The sequence below is a fragment of the Trachurus japonicus genome, chromosome 20 (genome assembly GCF_045865225.1).
Source record: "Trachurus japonicus isolate A0001 chromosome 20, Traja_1.0".
Lineage (NCBI taxonomy): Eukaryota > Metazoa > Chordata > Actinopteri > Carangiformes > Carangidae > Trachurus > Trachurus japonicus.
The window spans coordinates 26,162,796-26,190,066 of record NC_140926.1 but is presented as its reverse complement, the minus strand read 5'-3'; the positions used below and the strand labels follow the sequence as shown (position 1 = coordinate 26,190,066).

The window sequence follows — 27,271 nt, the reverse complement described above, 5'->3', positions numbered from 1 at the left end:
CCATAGCTTTTTAGCCTTGTACCCTCATCTTTTCTGCATCCATTTAATTAACACACAAACAGTAATGTGAGTATTGAGCAAAAGTTGGAGTGCAGTGTCCTGAGCTCCCCATTTACAGGCAGAGATAGGTGTCCATGTTGACTTACATTCATCCACTTCACAGCCCAGGACAGACGCAGTCAATCCAACACAAAGTCAAACTTGCTACAAAAACTAACACTGGAAGATAAAAACCACACCAATATCTGTATGGAAATATCTAATGCACCATTATACATCCAACACTTTCTGTCACCATGAATCACTAATAACCCTGGCTCAACTTTAACTTCTGGCTAAATTATTCAACACATTTATTTAAAGCAATTTCCATGGACACAGTCAGGCCTTCCCTGGTGTTGTAGAGAGGCAGTGTGTACTGTGTTTAATTTTTAAACAATGAAAAATTGCATCATTGAAAGCTGCTTGTAGGGGGCTGATGGGACTTGAAGTTTAGTTTCATGACTGCAACCGTGTCAGTTCTGATGAATAGGTCATGGTCAGGTCACAGTGGTCCCAGCTCAGTGGTGAGATAACCTGAAACATGACAACAGTAACACACGACTGCACGACCACTCATAAGCACTTTGAGCACGTTAGCTTTGGACGTACCGCCGCGTGCGACTGAAGCTGCAGCTCTGTCAGGTGTGTTTGTAGCAGGAAAGCTAACATGCTGACCCACAACAAGGACACGTTAGAAGGGAAATAACGCGCTGTGTGACAGGACATGCTGACGGCCCGTGCCCCGCAGGAGGGTGTTTTACTCGCACAGTGTCATTCATTCATAAAAACACAACATTATAGTTTTAAAGTGGATTTTAAGCAGGTTAAAATCAGCAGAGCTAACTCACCTTGTGTCAAACTCCAGCGTTGTGTGATTGATAAGTCGACGGCGGAGTGCCTGTTTAGCTACCCGACTATTAATCCTGGTTTACACGTGTTTAAAATTCAAACGGCACTTTTATCATGTCTGATAAATATTGACGTTTATCCGGGTGGCCGTTAATTCACAAAAAGAAGCAGACGAAGAGGAAACAAGGAGGAGAAGCGGACAGGCGCTGTGTGGACACACGTCATAAAGGGGTCCTGAAGTGAAGCCCTATCGCAACAGCGCTCTTCGCTTCACCATGGCGGCGTCCACACGAGCGCAGGTGATCTCTCTGTACAGGACGATGCTGAGAGAGAGCAGCAGGTTCCCCTCATACAACTACAGGTGAGAGACGACCCCCGGCTGGACCCCCCCGCTGCTGCCGGGGGGGTCAGAGCGGCTGTCAGCGGCTGACACATGCTAATATAGCAGCTAACGGTCATGTTTACATCAGCCTCCGGTCAGGTCCAACATGATGTAACCAGACATAACACAGCATGTGGCAGAATAATACACTTTTAAACTCATGTCACACTCATGGAGTGACTTACACTGTGTGTCCGGGGTCTGGTGTTCAGTTAGCGGCGTTGTGTTTTAGTTACAGTGACCTCAGTGGTGCGTTTGTGGTCATTTAAAGGACCATTCACACGGTTTGCACTCACTTGACAGTTAACGTTAGGCTACGCCTCGAAGTGCAGAACACATACGTTACTTAAATATTACCGTATGCCCCTTCCCACTGCAGACTTAGTGTTGTTTTTCCTTTCACTATCCTGGTACAGTCCTTGCTTTACATCTATACGTACACTGCTCCACTCCATACATCTAACATTATACCATACATAATCAAATGCGTTGTTGTTGTGGCTTTATAGCACTGTTTTTATGGGTACCTTCATGAAAAGTACCATGACGTACAGTATATTTCTTGATACTCCAAAACAGATTACTGTTATAGATTATCATCCTTATTTACTGTATCAATTTTATATAAGAGGAAACAAATCATCCTTATGCAATGCTTTTTATTTCATTATTATGTTATTCAAACAAAACGAAAAAAAAAAAAAAAAGAATAGACTTGCAGAAAAAATTGTGAATCTGCTCCATAAAGTCACTGAAGCTTAGGGTGTCATAGTCTTTTACCATTTCTGTGCTTTTTGAAGCTATGACTCAGGAGTTTCCCTGTATTTGTACAAAGTGTTGCAATGAAGGCTTTGACCATGATTACTCAGAATCAGCTTTACTGGCCTCGTGCATGCAAGGAATGTGGCTCTGGTTTGCAGAGGCTCTCAGTGAAATGGTTCATTCTTTTCTGGAGTGCATTCCCATACCAGCCACCTATCAGTGATACAGGGCCTTACAACCGGCACCGAGCAGCATACAATGTCAAACTTAGTTTGACTTTATGCAGTGAAGGCTTCATTTGTTGTTCTTAGGATGGATGTTCCTTAGGAGTTAGAATAGACTTTATTGTCATTATACAAGGTACAATGAAATTGTGGATGCTCAGCCCACACAGTGCATAGGAAAATACACAATACACCGCTGAGTGAGCAGCAGCAGGCATTTGAACGATTCTGCATAGCTTTTAAATGAAGTGTGTGTGCTGCATGTCAAGCTGCTTAGTGATGCATGTAAAGCTTGTTTTAGTGTGTGTGTGCCTGTGCAGGTGGGGTGAGGTTAGGACAGCGTCTTCAACTGTCATGACATGGAGCACTCTATACAGACATCAGAGAGCCACCACTCCCTGCTAGCTTCATGTGGGCCACTGCTGTGCTGAATTATTGAGCAGTCAGATAAGAAATGACCTCCTCCAGCTGCCGGCCCAAATCACATAAATTCCAGCCGTCTGCTCAGAGGAAGGCTGCTGATCTGCTCCAGTGGTTCTCCTCTTGGGGCTGTGGAGTCCTGGCAGAGAAGACACTCTGGCTTCTACATAGTGTGGGTAAAGGTGTTGCCTATAGCAGTAGGAGCACAGGTGTAGGGATGCTGTGTGTGTGGCTCAAAGGGGCTCATTATATAACTGTGTCCTGACTCAGGGGCCGCATCCTTCACAGGGGGGTCGGGCTGGTCCCCCGTAGTCGTCAAAGATCACAAAGGCCCAGTTGAAATGAGATGGTCTGGTCTACAGAGGGTTTTCTCAGCATTTCACCAGCTGTGCTGTCTTTACCAGCTGCTCCTGTCAGCTACACTGGAAGAATTTCAATATTTTTTTTCCAGTCTCTTCAGTATTTCAGAATTACAGTATAAAAATAGTAGGGCTGGGACGATATGCTTTTCTCCCAATTCGTTTCTTCTACGATTTTTTGGATGGCGATTCGATTTAAATTGCGATTCTACAATATTGCCGATTCTCTCGATTTTTAGTCTGCATTTTAACATTTATCTGCACACAAATACTGTAGCAGCCTATAAATTAACATACTCCATTATAAAGTGAACTTAAACCCTTTTCAAAACCTGTACTCTTTGTATGTAAAAAAGGCTAACAAATGCACATTGCACAATATTTAAAAAGAAAATCGATTTTTGAAAAAAAAAAAATCGATTTAAAAATCGTCAAAAAAGATATCGCGATATTTATGTGAATCGATTTTTTCTCCCACCCCTAAAAAATAGTAATATAGTTCGTGTCTTTTACCAAATTTACAACATAGTACTGGTACTATACAGTTATAAGATGTATGTGAAATAAGTAATGCTAAATGAAAAAAGGACAATTTTATTATGCAGTTGTATGATTCTTCTTGCTCTGCAGTTCCTTAAGGCTGCTGCTATTCCCTTCCCCCCTTGTGTCAATGCAGCTTCTGAAAAACAATGTAAAAAGAAAAAGAACATATTGCAGTAGGTGACTACACTAACTACTGTACTGGGCCACTTAATGGCTGTTTTGTGATCTAGAAAACAAAGCATGAGGCCAGACTAATTATAGCAAAAGCAACAGTGGTGTATAAATGTGAATGTAAACATGTAGCTACACAGAAAATATGAATGTTTTTTTTTTTACTGCTTTGTAACAACACTGTTCTAAATGGCAGAAAATGGAACCAGAGGAAGTCTCAAAATATGTTTTTTTAAAGGAACAGTATGTAACTTATTTGGCTTGTTATTAGCAAAAGTCAAATATTGCTTCCATTAATATGTATTTACCAAAGTCTAATCACAAGCATATACACATGAAAGCTTTCTGTAGCTTGGAATGAGTTGTTTACAAATAGGTGGCGGTGCACCCATATGAAGCTGCCATGTTGCACCGCCATGAATACGGTAGCCAAAAGGGGACAAACTTGGTTCGTGTACCTTTAATCCCTGTGTGCTGTTGGATGACTGTGTTTAAGTAAAAGCACCCTGTGTTTCATTCTACTTGATATAAAGGGATATATTTCATTTCATTCATTTTTCAACTTGTTTTCACTCGTCGCACAGCTGGAAGGGCGTCGTGTTTACATGACTCCAGATGGTCGAAATTAGTCTCTAAAATGTCGATAAACTTTCACAATGCAGTACACAGGTGCGCAGACTAGGGATGGGACTTTTTGTCGACAAATCGACAAAAATTCGACACACGCTCCCCTCGACAAAAAAAACGGAGTGTCGAAATGTTGAGGGGGCGGGGCTTGTGGGATTTCCATGTGTAAATTGCATTTTGTCTTTCAATATTTCCTTTTCAAATAAACAGCAGAAAGTGCCACTTTTCCCCTAATGAAATAAAATATTTTAAATAAAACAAATCCACTTTTTGTAAATGGGATAGCTACTTGACCCTCATTCTGCTTCACATGTGACGGGAGCGTGCGCGCATGCTGACAGGCGACAGAGTCAAGAGATCAGCTGTCCGGGCTCCCTGCAGTCTGGTGATGGTGCTGTTGATGACGAGTCCGGCTCCGCAAAAAGGGCAAAACCATCGGCAAAACAGGTGGATGCAATGGTTGCATTCTTCGTAGAGGACCGTGGACATGCACGGAAGGAAAAAAAAGAAACCGAATGCGTGCTGCCTCGTCCGCTCGTGCCGACAGCAGCATTAATAAACCACAACAAAAGCACGTGTAACCCCCCCGCATATCTGCTGCTGCTGTTAAAAAAAAAAAAAAAAAAGGGCCGACAATTCGACAAAAAGTCGACACATGGGCCTCGACAATCGATTTTCCAAATCCTGTGTCGTTCCCATCCCTAACGCAGACCACTCCAGTTCAACTGCAGCCGCTAACGGAGCTAACAACGCTAACAAACCTAACAGCGCTAGCAGAGCTAAGAGGTATTGCCAATACTGATGCCGGCATTTTCGGCAGTGTTGGAGTAATTTTTCTGATACTGGTTTTCGAATCGTAACAACTCTACAATAAGCAATGAAACCCTCCTAACCTCTCACTGATAACCTACAACATATTGTAATATTGTTTACATCTTCACTTTCATCGCTTGATGATCCTGAACTACTCCCAGTCGTCTCAGTCGCGGAAGACGCCATTTCCACATATGTTTTGGTCCTTGGACGCCACTGTCACTTTGCAGATATTTTGACTTGTTGACACAGATTACAAATGATGACATACTTTCTCTGCAGTTGGCTTGTCCATGCAGTTCTTGAGATATGAGATAAAGCCAAGCAGGTTAGTGAGGCTGTGCCTTTGTGGTGATGGAGATTGAGGTTGAAATCACAGATAAAATGCTGGAAAAGCTTGAAAAAAACAACTTGGTGTCAGTAAAGCTTCACATTTTAGATCCTGAACGTATTTCCCTTCTTCCCAAGATTTGTTGAGTTTGTTGAATTTGTAAGGATCCCCAGTCTACATCTGAAGGATAGGGTCTAAGAAAGTACAGCCTATTTTTCCCTTGTTCTGGATTGTTCTACCAGATGCAGAAGTGCAGGAAGTCATGTACTTAGTTTGAGTGAGTTTGCAAATAGCATGGTCCAATCAGGAGCTGTGTTCGATGTGCTGTTTGTCTGGCCTTCACTGCCTGTTTTGGTGCTGAATTATAAAATGCATCACAGCAGGCTGATTGCAGAGAGTCTCCTCATTTTCTGCCTGCAGCACACATGCCAACGTCCATCACGCAGACGGAAGAAGCAGTCAAAGGTTCAGATCTGAGAAGCAAATGAGATGAAATCGCCGCTTTTCAGGAGAGTTTGTCGGCAGCGGGGAAAAGGGACGGTGGTGTGTCACAGTCACGCATCAGTACGCTGCTGCCGTGCGCGGCGCCCTGGTAATTGCATCTGACAACAGCGGCAACACACAGCTTTCCCTAATCACAACTTTGCCATCTGTGGTGTCACATTGAAAATAGTTCTATGTTATATTTAGCTTCGTGTCGCGATCACCCATTGATCACGGCTTGATCGTTTCCTTTATTTTGTGTTAATGAATAACTGTGATATCAAAGTAACGCCCCGCTGCATGAAAACACTCTGAGGTTTGAATTAGAGATCAAATCTTGGAGAAAGTCTCAGCTCTACTGAGACTCGTTACACCACCTTAGTTCAAATGGTCTGGTGCAGGTATTTAGGCAACATTTGGCCTTCTACAGGGGCATGGAGGTATTTCTGACACCACATTTCAGGTTGTCTTTTCAGCTGTTTTAATTCTTCTGTCGTCCCCCATAAGCAACAGTCTGATAAAACAGTGTGGATGGTTGCACTTGTTGAATTGTTGTAGGATGACCTGAATATGCCAGACGGCTGTGCAGCCTGTATTCTCTCCTACTCTCTCTCTCTGGTGGGAGAGTTTGGATGTATTTGGAGAGCTTTGTCAGAGAGAGGGAGGAGAGAAAACATGGAAATAAACAGAAATGAGATGAATCACACTGGCTTCTCTGCAGGGAAATGATGTCACCACAGAATGTAATGTAACAGGAAACCACACACACGCTGAGATGAAACACAAGCCTGGGAGGTCTGTGCTGTATGGAGGATTTATTAGTGACCAGGGACCTTGTGACCCTCAGGGATGTCACATAGTACATGGACATGCAACAGGAGGCAGACCCATGCAGAATATTGAAGCATGATAGATAGATAGATAGATAGATAGATGATAGATACATAGATACATAGATACATAGATAGATACATAGATACGTTTATTGTCATTGTCATTTCCACAACAACGAAATTAAAAGTGCATCTCCTGCAGTGCAAAAATTCATAAAAACATTTAAAAAAAAACATAAAACACACATTAACCACTCATCATTACTCAGCATTAAGTGCAATCAGTGCTTTGGGATAAAAACTGTTCTTAAATCTGTTTGTGGTAGCTTTAATTGTCCTGTATCTCCTGCCAGAGGGGAGTAGCTCAAACAGACAGTGACCAGGATGTGTTGTGTCTTTGAGGATTTTTTTTTTTGCTATTGTGAGGCAGCGGGAGCTGTAAAGCTAAATAACTATAGCTAAATAACATTTAGTGCAGTGAGCCTTGAGGCCAGCAGGTGGCGCTGTGATTAATATACACACATTAATAACAGCTTTGTTTAGACAGTGAATCCAGGACGCCTGCAGGTCCTTGAAAAGCTTTGGAACAGTGTGAATTAACTTCCTCAGAAGTCCTTGAATACTGGCTGCAGTGTGTTTGAAGTCGTGTTCCCACTCTTTGTCTTTTCATCATTTATTCACTTGTTTACTTTTTTTTTTAAGTATATTTTTGGGGCTTTTTCGCCTTTAATGAAAAGCACAGTGGAGAGAGAGACAGGAAACAGGGCAGAGAGGGGGGGTGACATGCAGGAAAGGGTCGCTGGATGCGGGATTCGAACCGGGGCCGCCTGCAGTGAGGACTGTACAGAATCGCCTTGTTGTTTACAACTACTTCTGGGTAGAAAACTAATGTAATTTGAATGAGAACAATAGTAACGAACCAGAGTTATCATGTTTTCACGCCTTATCACCGTTTAGACAAATCTGAAATGATTGAAGAAACATTACTATTTCTGTGTGTGTGTGTGTGTGTGTGTGTGTTTTGTGTTGCTGTGTGTGGTAGGTTATTTTGGGAGAATCACAGTGTCTAGAAAGGATCAGTGGCTCAGCTGACAGGGACAGCTAACAGCAGCTAAGCTAACAGCAGCTAAGCTAACGGCAGTAGCAAAGCTAACATCAGGACGTCAACATGGAACTCAGATATCCGCTGGAAAAAATATTTTTTCATGGACGTTTATTGAGTCACTGAGTTAGTAAAGTTAAACAGGTAACGGTTAGCCCTGCCAATTTACCATAACCATGACTAACGTGCACACAGAAATTGTCATGTTTGTCCAATCATTGGTTTTATTCACCACTTTATTTTCCCATGATCCATTGCGTCACACCACCCCGGAAGTCGGTTGTTTACGTAGCAACAGCTAGCGGCTAACGTAGCAACCGGACATCCACAACTCTTGCGATTGGCTTTATGGTCGTTACAGGCTCCATTCATAAAATCTTTAACTTTCCTTGAGTTGTTTGTGCATCCAACAACAGCACATGTCGTACCGGAGGACATTCTATGAACTTGTAATAATAATAAAAACACTTCTAAGACAGACTGCTAGGCTAGCTCCATTCTGCTTGAAGTGAGACAGAAGTGCGAAACCGACTTGTCGGTGAATTGAGTGTCATGGCGACGCCCAGCGGCGTTCTACGGAAAGTGGTGAATAGACTTTACTGTACATCAGATTAGTCTAAAGTTCTAAACGGTGATATAGTGATGTGAAAAATGAGATACAGCCTATAGCGAAACTCTGGTCTGTCACTATTGTTCTCTGCTGGTTTTCTACCCGGAAGTAGCCTAGTTGTAAACAACAAGGTGATTTGTTCTAGATTTGACAAATGAGGTTGCTTTTTGTTTGCATATCTAACAGCTGATCTCAGCTCAGTGCTTAACCAGTGTGTCCCCATGGTGACTGGTTATATGGCGGAGGCTGACTGGATGACCACTCGGAGGGCTTTACACCGTACACACCATTCAGGCCCTGTGCACCACAACGCTCACGGATCAAAAGGGCTACACCTTTCATGGGATGTGCCTTTCATTTAGACGGCGACAGTGTTTTGGGGGCTTGAAAACGCAAAAAAGTTTAACTTCCATTGAAATTTCCACCCCAAAAACGCTTGTGTGTTCCTGAGCTGCTGAACCAAGCTAGAACTGGAACTAGAGTTTAGTCATTTTAATTGAAGAGCTGATGCTGATGTAATCATTTATCTCTTCACAGAGACATTTAACTTGCAAATGTTAAAATGTAATGATGTAGGTTGAAGCCAAGAAATAGCCTAAGGAAATTTATTTCTTCCATTTAAAAAAAAAATGAGATGGAGTTTTGTACATGGTCAGGATTAGTGTGCAGGAAGCAGCTAACGAAACAAGCTTAAAGACATTTTAAAAAGACCGTGACAGTGTTCAGATTCTAGTTTGCAGCGCTCACTCACTCGCCCACAGTACTGTACAAACATGGCGGCGCAAGATGGCGACACTCTCTAAAGTAAGACCCTTGCTATATCTATATCATATAAAAGAAGAATTATAAGGCTACGGAAACTAAACAAATTTTATTTAGCGGTAACACTTTACAATAAGGGTCCCTTAATTAACATTAGTTAAGCATTAATATATAAACTAATGTGTTAATTAATGCTGAGTAATACATAATGATAACTAATTACATTATTCAACTTTAACTAACTTTGAGTAGTAAACATTAATTAACTGCTTACTAATAGACTACATTAATTAATGTGTTTCCTAATCATAAGTAATACATAATAATGATTGTTAATATATCTGTAAACACTTAATTAATGCTTGATAATGTACTAATTAACGTTAATTAAGGGACCATTATTGTGAAGTGTTACCTATTTAGCTACTATACAAATATATCATCACACTGGACCTTTAAACCTTCTCAGCTTGGGTGATCTTCTTAGCATCTGGCGTGTCTACCTGACATTGTGGCAGCCAGGGCAAATTAAAGTTATTTTAATCCTACAAATTAGTTAGTAGGTTAAATATTATCTTGACACCTGCAGAGGCCTGAGCTACCACTAACCCCTCTGTACTTTCCCAGGTGATGTCTTCACATTATTATTATCATAAAATATTTTAATACCAAAACCTATGCACTCAATTGCTAAGTGAAAGTCACTGTAGCTGGTCTTCCTCTACATCCAGGGCTTGGACTAAGCTGCAGCTGTGACAGTTAAAGTGCAGATACTCACAGCAGAGTTATTTATGGCAGAAGAACTATACTTAGATGATGATTCCTCCAGAGTCCAGATGAAAAGAAAAGGCTGCAAAGATTCAAGTGTTTTTGATATGTCAGCTTCAAATTATGGTGACATGGATTTTAACACTTACTTCTGAAAAATGTAAAGAAACCTATAGAAATGGTGTGAGCGTATGGTCAGGCCTGTCACCCACTGTGTCAGAATGTTGACTTATTTGAGAAGCGGAAAACTTTTTGGCAGGGCTGGTCTTCTTCTGTACATTTTGTCCAGCACTGCCTCAAAAACAGTTTTTCTAAAGCAGGAAAAAGCCTGCAGGGCACAAACCCTCAGGTGTGTCAGAAATAGACAGAGGGGGAAAGATGGAGGAGAGGAGGAGGAGGAGGAGGAGGAGGAGGAAGCAGACTGTCAGAAGTAGGTCATCTCTCTGCTCAGGAACAACAAAACAACAACAAATAACAAACTGATCCAGTGTCTGTTTCACTGATTTGCCCTCATGTGAGCTCACTCTAATTCTGTCTCTGTCTCTCTGTCTCTCTCGTCCCTGTCCTCTTTATGTCTCTGCCTTTTTCCCTGTTAAAGATAACTCTTCCCCATGGATTCAGTCAAACACAATGTCGTTGTGTGTGTGCGTGTGTGCGTGTGGTATGATGCTGTCAACTTGTGAGAACATGACAGAAGCTTTTGATGAATTAGTGATTGTGGAAATCTCTCTGTCACTTCCGCCCCTCCTCTCTCATCCTCCCTCCTCTCTCCATCCCTTCTCCTCGTCTCCTCGTCTCCTCGTCTCCTCGTCTCCTCGTCTCCTCGTCTCCTCCTCCAAACATCATGACAGAGTTCCCACAGAAGGTTCAGTGTGGGGTCCACAGGTTGGAACACTGCTCCAACAGTCAGCATGCTGACGTCACTCACTGTAGCAGCAGCTGTAGTGGAGATCACTCTAACACCAGGGATGCAGCTTGTAAGACTTTTTTCCATTTTTCCAATTGATAAAAAAATATTTATACTGCAATGGCCAATTTACTATATTATAAACGTAATCATATATCTAGACATATAGTGTAATCCAATACTTATTCTAACAATATGACATTTGAGGTTTCCAAGATAGAAAAATTTTAAAGGGGAACTATGCCAGTCTGGTCTCTCCTCCTCTGTCTCTAACCCTCCTCTCCTCCATGTGCATTTGTTTACAACGAAGCCGCCGCCAGTGAGAAATCAATCCATGGAGCGGTGGATAACGTTTATGACGTGTCTTATCCGTCATAAACAAGAGATTATGGGGCTCGTTTGTGTCGCGATGCCGCAGAGACGAGAGCTGGAACACCGGGTCTCCACTCTCCCTGTAAGAAGTTACAAGTCGTTTATTTAACCATCATTAGTACTCTGAAGCTGTTTCATTGAGGTAAAATATAGCGTAGATAAGGTATATAGAAAAAATAAGTCCTCTTTAACCTCAAAACACTTAAACTTAACTTTTTCTGGGAGTTTCGATTGTCTCTTGTTTTGTTATCAGGGAGATCCATCAGAGAACAGAGCACAGTGAGGTTATGGGGTGGAAGAAAAACATTGATACAATAAAATATTGCTAGTTTTTAGTGATACTGTATCCTATATACAAATAGCAGTACTTATGTTCAGGTTGCACAAAAAATATGAAATGATATGGGATGTCTCTCTATACAATATACAGCATCCAGACCCTCCTCCTCAGTGGGTGTAATCACTGCAGCTTGTGTCTGATTGGGTGAATTTAAGGTGTTCCAAAGTTCCCATGATGCAGCTGTCCCTGGCCACCCCTACACTAATTCTTACAGGTCAGATGATAAGTAATTTCGGTCTGTGTGAGTGCATTGACTTCCTGTGACAGGCTGTCAGTCACCTCCTCCTGCCTGTTGGTCACTTCCACCACTTCCTCATCTCTTCCTTGCTCTTCTTTTCCCTCCGTCTTTTGTTTGGCTCATTAGCAGCAGAGTCATCAGCAGAGGGGTTTGTGTGACTCAGTGTGATGGAGGAGCCCGAGGGCCCCGTCTTCGTCCCTGCTGAGCCTGAGAGGAAAAACCAAAAGGGAAAAAAGGGACGTTTGAATGACAAACTCTGAGTTACTTCATCTCCTCCAGCTGCTCAACATGATCTGTCACAAATCATCATCCTTCTTTGCTTTCATCTTCTCTTCCTCCTCCAAACTGCCTGGGAAGACTCCTTCTGTCCCTCCTAAATACTTTCACCCCGCCCTCCCTCCTCCTTTCCTCTCCCTTCCTTCCTCATTAATTCCTTCTTTTCTGTCTTTTATTGTTTTTCGTATTTCTTTCCATCTTTGATCTCCTCTTTTGCATTCTTGTTTACTCCCCTCTGTTCTTACTTCTTTACATCCTTGATTACGTTTGTCCTCCTTCTCTTCTTCTTTTCTGTCCTTCATATTTCCTGTTCTCCCTTCCTCTTATCCCTCTAAATCTCTGTCGTCTCTTTTGTTGCTTCCCTCCCTCTCCTTCTTTCTCATCTACATCTCCTCCATCTATCAGTGCATCTATCCATCCATTCATCCATCCATCCATCTGTCTCCTTGTTGATGCCTCACCTTCAACCCCACCTGTTTCCCTGGCCCTCCCTCCCTCCCTCGGCCTTGTAGCGACCGTTGTGTTCCACCCCATCATGTAAATCTGATCCATCACACTTTCATTGGTTCTGTCTTAAATCTTAAATGAACTCGACACTCAAACAGAGACACGGAAGATGAATGGTTTTGCTGGGCAGCACCACAACTTTCCAAGGTCGATGTTGTAGTTTCTACACATCAGAGGAGCTGCCAGCTGTAATGAGGCCCGAGCCCATCAAGAAAAAAAGAGCTGAAAATTAAACCAATAATCATTTTCACTTCAGCAGTTCCTGCCATAAAATACTCAAGTGTTTCCAATTTGTCTGTTCTGATTTAGATCCTCATCTGTAGTTTGTCATTCTGGACCGAAGCCACGGGACTCTGAGCTGGAGGCCTCCAGCTCAAACAAAAACTGAATCAGTGTCCAAGGTCACTGAGGTCCAGCTTACAGCAGCAGTTAGATTTCACAGCAGCTGCTCACAAAATGACACATTCACATCACACACACTCAGATTTGTCCTGTTATTTATTTCTTTTAGGGTAGGTGTAAGAAAGTAAATGCAGAAATTATTAAATACATCAATAAATGTAAAATAAATACATATCTATGTGTATTTCAACATTGATGTATTTCTGGCCTATTTACTTATACATTTATTTATTTTATGCATTTGGATTTGTTATGAATGTACTTCTGTATTTCTAAGTGTATTTTAGCATTCATATATGTCAGTGTATTTATGTATTATACAGTACATATTATTTATACATTTATGTATTTCTGCATTTATTTATTCATACTGTACATCTGTTTTTTTTTATAAATTAATTCAGTTGTGACTTTATTTATGCATTTCTACATTTGTTTAAGCTCCAGTATGTAACTTATTTGGCTTTTTATTAGCAAAAATCAAATATGTCTTTCATAAACGTATTTCACTGAAGTGGAATCACACCCACATACAAATGAAAGCTTTCTGGTACCTTAGAATGAGTTGTTACAAGTCGTTACAAAAGTGGGCAACGCACCGAACCGAGGCGGCCATGTTGCATCGCCATTTTTTACGTTGAGTGGCAGCGTGACCGTAGGTAACCATAGAAACTCAGTGGAGCTGTGGGCTCTGCCTGTTAAAACTGTCACCACTGTGTAATGTGAGGAAGGACGGAGGCACTGGTGTTGCATTCAGGTGCAGTCAGGCAGACGGCCGTCGGCAAACCAACCGGATGTCATTTTACTCCACCAGAGAAAGACGGTAAAACAATACCACATCACCATGACAACATATTGTCACGCCTGTATTGTTTTGCCTCATGCTGGCGGACCACTTGTTTACATAGATGCTTGTTTATCCTGTTACATGCAGCGTCTGTTGTCTGTCTGACGTCTGCCCCATTTCACCTGAATGCAACATCAAGAATACGTTCTGATATGCAACCGCACCGCTAGATGGGGGGAATTCCTACATACTATACCTTTAACGTATTTAGTTCTGTGTGAATATGCTATCAGGTGGGTGGTCCTACCTCATTCTGGAGCCATATTGGTTACAGTTGTGATGATTAGATGGTTCTACATTCTTAGCTGGACTGACACTGTTCCATTAACTTTAAGAAGCATTATCTCAAGGAGCCAACAGATCCAGTTACTTTGATTATGATGCTCTGATATATTGTATCAGTCAGCATCAACACTGGAAATTTCTAGTGGGAGTAGAAAGATGAAACTGGAAGAAAAAAAAATCAAAGACCCTCTCTACACACCCACATGTCATTATTACACATACATCTCACACACAGTGGTTCTGAGCCTGCTGCTCTCAGTGTTTGTGTTTTGTGGTGAGAAGCTGCAGGAAATCAAATCAGAGGCGGTCACAGGAGCCATCTCTGAGCAGAGAACAGCTCAGCCATGTCAGCTGCTGGACGTCTGTCTGCAGGCTTCACACTGACACTGGCTCCAACTTCTGGGAGAAGTGCATGCTGCTGTTTGACCAAGAGAAGTGTCAGGAAGTACAAACTGAAAACTATCTATAGGTGTGGAAAAGGTAACTGGATGATATGTCTTTAGAATAATCTGAACAAAAACACTGTGATTTATGCTGCGTTCATGACAACTCGGAGGTTGGAAATCCCAACTCGAAAATTTCCGACTTCCGACATCATTGCATTCACGCTGCAGGAACTCGGAAGAAAAAAAACATGGATACCTGAAGGAAGTTTGGCGTATTATGGCTCATAGCTGAACAGGAAAAATAAATGCAGCAGCAAATGATGTTTATTTTGGAGGAGAGGAGACGCTGCAGATGAGTGCACATATAAATTATGTTACAGCCTTGGTAACAGTTAAACGTTATTTCTGTCACATACGAGGAAACACAATTTCACACTGTACAACAATCACAGCTTAATATAAACGTATTTCATAGGCTACTGCAATAATACACAAACATATGCATTCAAACCTCAACAAATAAATTAAAATGTCTAAATTCTAACTGTTTAAGACGAGAGCTGCCATGTTTTAATGTTGTCGTGACGTCAAGTCGGAAAGTCGGAGCTCTGATATGATACCTGAGTTTCCGACCTGTAATTTCCGAGTTCGACGCCGTTCAATTCATTTTTTACAACTCGGAGCTCGTTTTATTCCGACTTCCGAGTTGTCTTGAACGCAGCATAATTATCATCTTGTATTCACCTGGTAGTTAAAGGGATAGTTCAACATTTTGGCAAATTGGCCCATTGCCATAATTGCTATAGTCATAGCAGTAGGTTCGTTACCTTTAATTGTAGGTGTAAGCTATTTTTAGTACAGCGGAGCGCAGCAGCAGGCTGCTCAGAGCTTTCGAGGTAAATACAGGGTAAATACAGAGACTGCTTGCTGAAAAACTGTCCCTGAACGCAACACGCATCAGCGGTTTTGTATGAATTTACCTCGAAAACGGCTCCGTTTCGTATCGTTCCGTCATTATCTCATAGCGTGGTGGTTGTGCAGGTCACAACTTGTCTACAAAAGCGCTGTGGAGTTTTGGGATGTTGAATTTGATGAGTTTAATGAGGGAAACCAAGAAATTCCGTTAGCCTCCATAGCGTAGCTCTGAGCAGCCAGCTGCTGCGCTCCGCCGTACTGAAAATAGCTTACACCTACAATTAAAGGTAACGAACCTACTGCTATGACTATAGCGATTATGGCAATGGGCCAATTTGCCAAAATGTTGAACTATCCCTTTAAGGCTGATGAGAGCCAATCAGGAGCCACCATTGGCGTCAGTGTCATCGTAAAAAACAACACCAGTCCAGCAGTTGTAGAAGTCCCAGACATCCAGACGTGAAGAACAGATGTGTTGTGACCTAAAACGTAGAAGTGCAGGTGAAGACATGGAGAGCATTTCTGGCAGAATAGAAATGAAACAACCTCCTTGTCGTCAGGTTCACACACAAATGTGATTAATTTCTAACCCAATTTATTTCCTTATTCTGATGAGTTTGTGCTGCAGGGCAGTGATACTGTATAGGCCAGTGTTTTTCAACCTTTTTTGAGCCACGGCACACTTTGTTCATTAAAAAAATCCCGCGGCACACCACTAACCAAAAATGTTAGAAAATGACACAGTGCAGCCTAATGCAGTAAATATAATACACATTTTGTCTCTTACAGTGTAGTTAGTTTGTTCTGACTCAGTAATGGTCACTGTGCAGGCTTCTGCCACTACACTCATTGACATTAAAAAAAAGTCCTATTTTATTAGCCAACTCTGCCAGACAGTCACTATTGCAGACACAGCTCAACAAAGCCTTTTTTTTTCTAGCTGTCAATCAACTCATGCGAGCTTGTCAACACGTGCACACTTCCACTCGTGCCTTCAGCCATATTTCACAGCAAACATGAGATGACTTAAACTTATGTTGTGCACTCCCTGTGATAGAAAGTCAGAACAAACTCTGAGTGCAACCTGCAACTCTGCCTGGTCGCACATCTCGCGCTCTGGAGCGCAGTGCGCGCAGCTGCAGCGCTTCAGATCGGTTCAGTTCTATTCTTCATGCGAGAGCGCCGTCAAGCTGGGTAGACCAGGTCGTACCAGACAGGAAGTCTGGCACAGAAAAGGCGAGAGAATCCGGTCAATTTTCAAAATAAAATAATTAAATGATGATTAATAAGTTGTTGCGCGTCCGTCTATACATAGGCTATTTGACCGTTGCGTATGCACACGAGACACATGTTTACGTGTGTGTGTGTGTGTGTGTGTGTGTGTGTGTGTGTGTGTGTGTGTGTGTGTGTGTGTGTGTGTGTGTGTGTGTGTGTGTGTGTGTGTGTGTGTGTGTGTGTGTGTGTGTGTGTGTGTGTGTGTGTGTGTAAAACCGAGTGAATACGAATAAGGACGGTGCCCCTAAAATAAAAAGGAGGGGCTCTCAGCCGGCTCCCCCGTCACTCACCTGCAGCTGCACAGACGAGCAGAGGAGCGCTCTGCTGTTCTGGCGTGGATGAGCCGCAGCACAGCGGGAGCAGCGCGCGTGTGTTATAAAAATAAAAAACAAACAAAATGAGACTGGCCGGTCGGCTCAGTGGAGTGCTGAATCTCACTCATTAACGGTTATAACCGCCTATGAGCGTCGGTTATCGGTCTGAAAAAAAAAAATCAAAATGTGCATCGCTAGTTTGGATCAATTAAGTAAATTTGGTAATTTTCCACGGCACACCTGGCGAAAGCTCACGGCACACTAGTGTGCCGCGGCACAGTGGTTGAAAATCACTAGGCTATGTGGAGAAATTCACTGCAAGTCAGTTTTTGTAGCCATATGGTCTGGGTCTGAAGGACTCAAAGCTTCAAGAATCAATTGATTGAAAAAAACAAACAAAAAAAAAACCACTTATCAGCAACCACTTATTTTCAAGTTATTTTTTAAGCAAAAACAACATGAGTCTAGTCCTTGTCTTGTCAGAATGTTCTGGGATGTTGAGCGGAGCCTGAAGTTTTATTCTTGGCCCAGTAAAAGACTTTTACCATGTTTGATTATGAATAGCTCAGCTTGAATGAGATGAATGCTGCAGTTTCTGTGTTAGAGTTCACATCAGTTCATCATTTAAAGACGGCGTAAGGAATTATTAAGTGTAATGAATTTTTTATTTGTTTTTACGTTGGGTTTATTAATGCATCGTTTAAAGGCAAATTTAGGCTTTGATTCATAATAGTGTTTTTGTTAATTAATGAAACGATGCATTTAATTAGATCCACAGTTCACAGACTGAGTCCAGTCGGAGCCAACCCCCAGACACTGTCACTTCACACTTAGGTAGTCTGCACCTCTGCTGCTGTTGTTGTCTTGTTAAATTGCTGCCTTGAGGTTTGTTTTCATCTCATCTGCACTCTTTTTTTTCCGTCTCTCTTTTCTCTTTTTTTGCCGTTTTTCCTCTGGTGCTTTTTGTGTTTAACTTTGTGTTTCTAAGATGTTTGCTTTCATAAAGTCCTCACTGGGTTGTGTGTGTCTGTACGGCACAGATTTTGTTGTTGTTCCCATTTTCTTCACTGTGCGCTGTTTATTTCAGATTTCAATGGACTGAATCAAACTAATGTGTGTGTGTGTGTGTTATAGGACCTATGCACTGCGGCGGGTGCGTGATGCCTTCAGGGCCAACCAGAGAGTGGAGGATCCTAAAACTGTGGCGAGACTGATGGAGGAGGGGCAGCAGGCAGTGGCACTGATACAGAGACAGGTAACACACACACACACACACACACACACACACACACAAACACACAATGTAGACTCCCTCCCTCAGGTTAAAGGGATAGTTCAACATTTTGGCAAATTGGCTCATTGCCATAATCGCTATAGTCATAGCAGTAGGTTTGTTACCTTTAATTGTCGGTGCAAGCTATTTTTAGAACGGCGGAGCAGAGCTGTGAGCTGCTTAGAGCTACGCAACGGAGGCTGTTGGCATTTCTTGGTTTCCCTCATCAAACTCATCAAATACACAATCCAACAACTCCACAACGCTCTGGTGGACAAGTTGTGAGCTGCACATTCACCACGCTATGAGATAATAACACAACGTTACCACACAGAGTTGTTTTAGAGGGAAATACAGAGTCTGCTTGATGAAAAACTGCCCCTGAAGGCAACGTGCATCAGCGGTTTTGCATGAATTTACCTCTAAAACAACTCTGTGTGGTAACGTTGTGTTATTATCTCATAGCGTGGTGAATGTGCAGGTCACAACTTGTCCACCAGAGCGTTGTGGAGTTGTTGGATTGTGTATTTGATGAGTTTGATGAGGGAAACCAAGAAATGCCATCAGCCTCCGTTGCGTAGCTCTGAGCAGCTCACGGCTCTGCTCCGCCATTCTAAAAACAGCTTGCACTGACAATTAAAGGTAACAAACCTACTGCTATGACTATAGGGATTATGGCAACGGGCCAATTTGCCAAAATGTTGAACTATCCCTTTAACCAGGTTGACTAGAATGCAGATGAACACCTGTTTACTGACTGACCACCTGTCTCACTCACACACTCCCTCATCACTGTTGCAACACTCTAATCACCTCACTGTTGGTTATTTTGTTCCCATAATGCATCAGCAGCCTCTCAGCCAATCCCAATGGAGGATTGTCAAGCCTCTTTTCTTACTGCTTTCATTCTCTTCCTCTCCCTCTCTTTCTCTCACACTCTCACACACACACTTGTTTGGGCACACACATCTAAACAAATGTGTGTGTCTACATGTGTTCTAACAGTGGGAGGATTTATGAGTCAGCTAGGTTCGTAAATGCACCTCATGGACGCACACACACAAACACACACACGTAGGCGGGCAGTGGGAGTGTGTAGGTTGACTCCTGAGTTTAAGTCGACTTTAATGATCAAATTACCATTCTGACATTTGAGAGTTTAATGATAATAACAGAGAAACTGAAATGTTAAATGGACCTGTCAGTCAGCCTGAGCTGATCAAACTGAGAACTCAGTCCATGAATAAAAATCCAGACAGAGGCAGTGATCAGAAGGTGAGGTGATATTTTCATTCTGAGTGGAGCAGTAAATGTTTCATTTTACTATTATTAGTATCAACATTAAAATAATCAAGAACAATAAACAAACTGAGTCATGATCCTCTAACAGTAGAACTAACTGAACCAGTCCCTGTATGAAGGAGGCATCACTCACTGGAGGTGAAATTACAGTTGTGTATTATTTTGCTCTGTGAGTGATTGAATTGATTGTTTCATTTTTGGATCAGATACCTGACAGTGTTCCTCTCACTAAACCTTTGAGATCTGATCACTTGGACCACATTCAGAAATGATCTGGACCACATGTGGTCTAGTTCATGAAGCTGTAGTTCTGTTCAGACTGGATCAACCTCTGTCCTCCTCAACCCTCTGATCACATGTGTCCTGCTTTCAACATGTTTCTGAGTGGACAGTTGATCACGTCCTGTTTCATATAGGCATGTGTCGTTCTTTATAGCCAATCAGCAGAAACAGTAAAGTGAAGTTTTATTCATTTGAAACAGTCAAATATTTTCAGTTTGAAACAGAACTGTGTTAACTTGATACTGATTAGACTGTGGCAGAGGACATCGGTAGAGTAGGGAATCTGTAAATGATGCAACAATCCAGGTGAGATACATTTCTCCTAGAAGAGCGTCCGATTTCCAGTCGTGGAATGTTTGAAGCTGTATCCACAGTAGGTCCTCGCGTGTCCTCCATGTTTCCCAAGGTCCAGACTCTAAGGATTTCATTTTTTTAGCCTACTGTAGCAATTTCCAAAAACTCTTTGAGATAAGACCAAAGCCTGTGAAGTAAATCTCCATCCCAGGTTTTACATCCCTGATAATCTGGAGGGGCATTATGGTATATTTCATGTAATCTACTGTGTGTGGAGCTGCTGCCGGGTTGTCTCCTCTGTTCCTTGTTATGACAGATCTGAACAAAACAAAGTTGTGTAGCAGGTTGTGTGTGTGGGGATGTGAGCCTCTCTACAGCCGGCTGCGCTTTGAGATGTAAATGACTGGAGACTGAAGGTCTAAAGCTCTGACCTGGACTAGGACGGTGAAGTACGCTGTGTCTCTGTGTTTGTGCAGGTCAGATGCTGTGTGTACAGTGTGTGTGCAGGTGTACTGTTGATTTGCAGTTTGTTTCAGGGATCACGTGATATGTCACTCTGTTGCTGTGGTAACAAGTTTATATTAGTGAACTCGGACCACATACATTTCTGACTCTTCAGTTTGATCATGTTCAGAATATGATGCACCAGTACAGGAGCATTAAGCATCAATTTGCAGTGGAAGTGGAAAGTTTTCTTGTTTTTTTTTTTTGTTTTGTTTTGTTTTTCTTTATTGACAACAGACAGTGCATGTCCATGAGGGGAATGTGTGGGTGTGCCTCCACACAGAGAAATTGTGTCACTGATGATGAGAAGTCAGTCATTGGAATTTAAATGTCAATGTGACAACTTTGACATCCTGGATTTTGAAGTCCAGAAGAAGTCCAGAAGAGGTTCAACACCCAATTGTAGAAGGTTTAAGTCCAAGCATCAGCAGTCTGTTGACTTAAAGGAGGAGCAACTCCTACTCTCCAGAGGATGTGACCGCTTCTGAGAGCCACAGGGATGATGGTGGTGGTCTGGAGGCATGTGAGCACCAAGGCTTGAGAGAGGGAAGTGTACCTTGTTCTAACACCGGTGCATAGGTCTCTGGAAAAATCCATATCTCACACAAACACACACACTACAGCATGCACACTTTGTGTAGATGAGGCTGTTTGTGTTTGCTGCTCTCTGGCTTTAGGTTTCCTCCCCTGTGTGCAGATCCATACAGTGTGTTACATAAGAGGTGGGTGGGGGCTGATACACATGTCTGCTATCAGCTGACAATGAGGAACAACTGGAAGCACCACACACAGGGATGTAAGCTGGTGTAGATATGACTGAGACAGAGGAGCCAAGGCTCTGTCTGGACTGATGTGTTAACATTTACACCTTTGTTCTTGTCAGAGCTTTGCAGCCAGACTGATGGAGAACTCACACTTTAATATCTTGCACTACAGTGGAAGTCACAGCACACCCATGATGTGCATGTGTGCACACGTATGGGCAATTTTTGACCCGTTCCCATGGTGACGAGTGTATATATAGATCCGTTAACTCTGATCACATGATCAAATGTTAGACTGACTTTCTGTTCAGTTTGATCATGTTGAGAAGATGAGGCAGCATCAGACAAACCTTCAGCTCACTGATATCAGACTGACTTCTCATCTACTTGCACATGTGAAACCAGTTAACTTGCCTTTTTTAAAATATTATTTTAAAGAGGAACTAAGCAGGATTATTCCGATGGCTATGCTCCATTTTTACCTTCATTAAAAAGCTGTGGAGTAATTGTGATGACTTGTAAGTTGTTAGGAGTGTCCAAATTTGACGAACCGGGAAGAGGACAGACCCTGGTTCGAAATTTCAATTTTGGGTGAACTATCCCTTTAATGAAAGTTACGACTACACAGATATACACGTCGTTACATCGTATATGTTATATAATGTTATTGCTTTTTTGCCAGCTCGTGAAAAACAAATGCACACGGCCAAGAGGAGGCTTAGCAAAACAGAGGAGAAGCGACCAGGCTTGCAGAGTTCTTCTTTAACACTGGTGAAATGTGAAAGGAACGACTCAAAGACTCTGGTATCTGTCATTACCGGTGTCAGGCAGACTGTATGTGTGAGGCTCATGAATGAAAAGGACATGTGTATATTTGCTTTGCAAGTGGATTTACGGTGTGCGCCCCTACATTTTCTGCTGGCGCTCCTTAAATTTAGATGTAAAAAAATAATAATTTCAAAAAGTTAGTCTGGAGCCTTGTCATTACAGTACTTCACTGAGCAGCTCAGCTACCATGCAGGGTGGAATATCTTCTTGTGTGTTTCTAGTTTAGAAATCAGTAAATACAACTGTACATAAAGCTGCAGGTAGCGTTGCTCTTAAAAAGCTGCTTCTTCTTCTTGAGGTTGGAGGAGGTTGAGTCAATGGACTTATATATATATATTAATTCATGTATGTTCCTAACATTTTTGGTCTAAAAGAAGGAATCTGAAGATTTTCAGTTTAATGTCTCCTGTTTTGCGGTAGTTGTCTGTCCCCGCATCACCACGGCAGCGATGAATGGAGTGGATGCAAGTTCCGCTGCTTAGGCTGTTTCCATCCCTCAAAGCCACAGACAGCGTCAGATGGCCACTCAAACATGCAGCCAGAAGTTTATTTACTTCAAGCAAGTCAAGAGTTGATATTCCTGTGTTTATGACACAAACAGGAGCTTCCAACTGCACGTGAACACACTGAGCGTCAACTTGGGTCTCGCGCGAGACTTTGAATAGCAGCAGAACTTCCATCCGCTCCATTCATTGCTGCCGTGGCGATGTGGGGACAAACACAACCACCGCAAAACAGGAGACATTAAACTGGAAACCTTCAGATTCCTTCTTTTAGACCTAAAATGATAGGAAAATACATCCCTGAGTTGAATTTGCCCGGAATTGTCCTTTAAGTGGTGAGCTGCTCACACTGCGTCTTTCTCACAGGAACATTTGGGCCAGGACCATCCCATAGACTGACCCGCTCTGCTGCATCCTGGCTGCACTTGTGTGTCTCTGCATGACTGACTGCTCAAAAAGTTTAGTTCATTCCTAATTGTGAATGTGTATGTGCTTATTTCTGTGTGTGTGTTTGTAAGTAAGTGTAAGTTGGGAGTAAAAATGATGGATTGCAGCTGCATAGCCGCCTCTGTTGGTAGAAGAGAAACTAAACCAGCGTGTGTGTAATGAGCCTGTGTGTGTGTGTGTGTGTGTGTGTGTGTGTGTGTTAAGGCAGGGAGCGGTGAGGCAAAGTGAGAGGGAAAAAGTTGTTCATAAAAATGTGAATGAAAATGGCTGAAAGACAGGAAGTAGAGGAAGGAGGAGCTGGATTGCAGGTGGTATTTGTATCACTGATGGGTGCAACTACTCTCTGTCCCACTTCACTTGGATTTATACTCTATACACACACAGACTCACTTGTAGAAATAGAAATACTCTATTTGTAGGACTTGTTAATGTTATGGCTTCACTTTATCGCCCTGTGTGTGTGTGTGTGTGTGTGTCAGCAGCAGCCTCTGAAGAGCCATTTCTCAACAATTACTGCTGCTTAATGTCACTGCAATGTCACACAGCCTTTGGCCATTTTGTCTGAATTGAGATGAAATGCCACAGCGGGCGGTGAGTTATACCTGCCTGGACGGGGGAAGGTTGCCCGGTAACGAGTCTCAGGCGCCCACCAGAATCTCAATCACTGCGCTCTCTGTCCTGTCCAGTGTTTAGACTGTGGCCGTTACTGGGCTGGTCTCGGAGACCAGGTGTGTTTCTATTAGGTTAGTTTGAACATGCATGGAGCTGTTTGTTGAAGCAGCTCTGGGCCGGTGGATGGTGACATCACCTGGTTGAAGCTGCTGCTCCACCAACGACCACTAGGTGCTGCTCCAACTTGTCCTGAAGTGAATGGAAGAGGGAAAAAACACATTTGTCTCAAGAACATTCAGGTCATATACATTAGATTAGAGTAAATGGAGTTGCTCTTTGATAGTACATTTGGTCTTTGACCGTTAAGCTGTTCTCAGACCAGTATGTGTACACATACTGATGATACATCAGGGGCAAGTATGTCTTCAGTATCTTGCCCAGGGACACTTCTACATGTGGACTGGGAATGGGGCCGGGCATCGAACCTCTGTCTTTCTGCTCTACCTCCTGAACCACAGCAGAGAAGTCCAGGCTCTAATGTGAAGAAATACTAGGTTACCTGCTGCCCTACACACACACACACACACACACTGTTCTGCAGGCATTTCACTTTTAGTTTATACCATAGCTTCACATCCCAAAGAACTAAAGAGGCTCATGGTGTCACTGCTCAAGTAAGTTAGACATGGAGTTGAGCTGGAGTGTGTAGCAGCTCATAGGGTCCTGTCAATAAAGACAGACCATGATCCATGGTCAGACTGGGACAGCAATTCAGCCTGGGTCTGATCCACCAGGAACATCCACATGAATGACACTGATGGAGACACAAAAAAAACGTTATGCTAAATTTGTCTGGTTTGGCTAAAGGCAGTAACACCGGACTAAAAGCCGGTGGGGAGACTTTAAAGTGCTGTTTTTTACAACCTGGACCTTATTTCTGGCATAAAATACAGTGGTTTACTCACCCATAACTTTGGTGTCATTAGGAGTTCCCACGATTTTTAAATCCATTCGAGAGTCGTATATCCATATAGTGGGAGTGATTGGGGCATAGAGAATGCAGCCTCTATAACACATTATCTGCCGCAAACTCTTTAATTTCACCACTATGTTGTTATGATACGCCAGTGTTACTATTACATTGCTGCCTATGGTAATGGAGCACATTGTCTAACCAAACTGAATGAAAAAAGCTAGCTGTAGGCTAGTTTAGGCAGCACAGTTGACTTGCTATAGTGAAGGAGAAAGCTGGAAACTTCAGCGCCCCTTTTTGAAATCGTTCTCTCTCATTGGCTCTTTCCACCTGGGGAAGGTTTTTGCCTTTTTAATTCCCTTTTGCGCTTTCTTGGCGACGAGGATTCTGTCTCCCGCGCTGAAGCATGATCCTGCATTACGCTGCAGTATTGCAGGCTTTCAAATTTGCGGCGGACCAGCGAAGCCTCTCTTGCTGATCTCCTTCTGTATCTCAGTCACACAGTGACACAGCTATTCCCTGGTCCTGCTATATGTCCCTCGCCGGCTGATGTAGTTTCAAGATGGTAGACCGGCATGGAGCCCTTGTACAAACAAATCTTAAATTCTTCATTTACGAGAATTAGTCAGATTATTGGCGGAGGTCATTATACACCTATGATGACATATATATGAATATGAGCAACTGGAAATGTTACACAATGTCCCTTTAACATTGCAACGGTATTTGACTGTTCCCTCGATTGAGGACGTTTGATTCAATATCATTGTTATCATTTAGTGAACTGTCCAGAGTCACCTCGGTTCCCTCAGCCTCCATCCAGCCTTCTGATGTTTTGAAGTGCAGAGTTCAGAGTAGTTTCTGAGGGAGTCTGTTTATCGCTCTCTAAATCCAGTTGAGTCAAAATAAAGATTTTCTTGCTTTCGTCAGTGAAAAGTCAAGGCTTATATTGAGATATGGAGGAAGCAGCTTCCTTTCACCTTGGCGCCTCTGCTGTCTGAATGTTATGAACCGTAAGTTTTGGATTTGTCAGATTTAAAGATCATTAAGCTGTGAAGCCGTTCTGCTCTCTGATCAGTGAATTAAAACACAGAAGAGGCAAATAGCAAGAGAGATAAATCCTTCAGATGGAGACGCTCACACTGCACTGACTTCACGTTTGCTCGTTTGAAGAAGACTCTTTTAAATTTCTCCATCTCTAATAAAGACAGAATCCAGTGGGAGCTGTAGTTTTCTCCAGGGGGGAGGGGGCTGTAAGAAACTAAACTATATATACTACCTATATATATGTATATATGTATATGTATATATATATGTATCAAACTATAATATTATATACACACTACTACAGTATAAAACCCTCTATTGTTTAGCTGCCACTGACAAAATCCCTGAATGCTGCAGCTTCTCTCTACACCTTCAGATGAAACTGCACAGACAATCTGTCTGTTGTAGTTAGGAGTTGAAGATAAACTCTTCTGTCAGCTGATAATTAGCTGCATGCATCAAGAAAAAACTAGGTTTAATAAACAGCTTGACTTTTACACTCTGACAAACACACACACACACACACACACACTGCTCCTCTATAATTCTCTGCTGCAGCTTTAGCCAGAAGATCTGTGAATTGATGTTTGTCCTCTCGGGATATTGTCTGAAGCTTGTTGTTTTGTTTTTTTGTATCCATATCAAGATTTGTTGTTGTGGTTTTTCATTTTCTCTCAGTGAAAAATGTTTCCTGCAGCCACACAGACACATAATCACTGACACTGGATTGTTCCTCCGACTCGGTCCCCCACAGTGAAATGGTTCTCACTGTCTGATGTTATGAAGGTGTGTTTGCTTTTTTGTGTGTGTGTGTGTGTGGCTGTGATGGTCCAGTCTCAGGACATGCGGAAGGTCATGAATTTTCTTGTCTGCAGGAGGCCAAACACAGAAAGACAGTTTCCTTGTTCAGATAATGGTGACTATGATCGTGATGTGTCATCTGTAGCTTTTGGAGGTTTTTAGTCAATACTGATTCAACTGAAACATTAAAGGAGACATATTCTGTCCCTTTTCCACAGATTAAATAGTTCCCAAGTGTCTTAAAGACATGTCTGTGACATGCTTTGGTCAAAATCCCCCAAGGATCAAACATCACAGCTCTTTTCATCCTCTCTAAACAGTCCTGTTCAGAACAGCCGCTTTCAGTGTCTGTCCCTTTAAATGCAAATGAACTGCTTGCCCCGCCCCTTCTACTGGTACCAGGTAGGGGTGGGGTTATGCAAATTCAAAACTAGTTACATCATTGTCAGACAACTGAGGGAACAGCTCATAAAACCACATGGATTTCAACCTAGAG

At 42.4% G+C, this 27,271-nt stretch overlaps 3 protein-coding genes across 4 annotated transcripts in view; 1 reads left to right on the top strand and 2 right to left on the bottom strand.

The window, feature by feature from the left end:
• The window catches only part of fars2 (phenylalanyl-tRNA synthetase 2, mitochondrial), a 237,955-nt gene extending 236,923 nt beyond the window's left edge, over positions 1-1,032 (bottom strand). The window contains exon 1 of one of the 2 annotated variants that reach the window (XM_085762746.1): positions 891-1,032. The gene's annotated coding sequence lies outside the window, so the exon portion shown is untranslated. The remainder of the gene's footprint in view (positions 1-890) is intronic. The other variant, XM_085762747.1, reaches the window with a different exon arrangement.
• The window catches only part of cyb5a (cytochrome b5 type A (microsomal)), a 188,169-nt gene that overhangs the window by 90,454 nt on the left and 70,444 nt on the right, over positions 1-27,271 (bottom strand). The gene's annotated exons all lie outside the window — the stretch shown is intronic.
• The window catches only part of lyrm4b (LYR motif containing 4), a 60,849-nt gene continuing 34,704 nt past the window's right edge, over positions 1,127-27,271 (top strand). The window contains exons 1-2 of the mRNA XM_085762750.1: positions 1,127-1,252; positions 18,280-18,400. Coding sequence (XP_085618876.1) covers positions 1,167-1,252; positions 18,280-18,400 — 207 coding nt within the window. The 5' untranslated portion in view covers positions 1,127-1,166. The remainder of the gene's footprint in view (positions 1,253-18,279; positions 18,401-27,271) is intronic.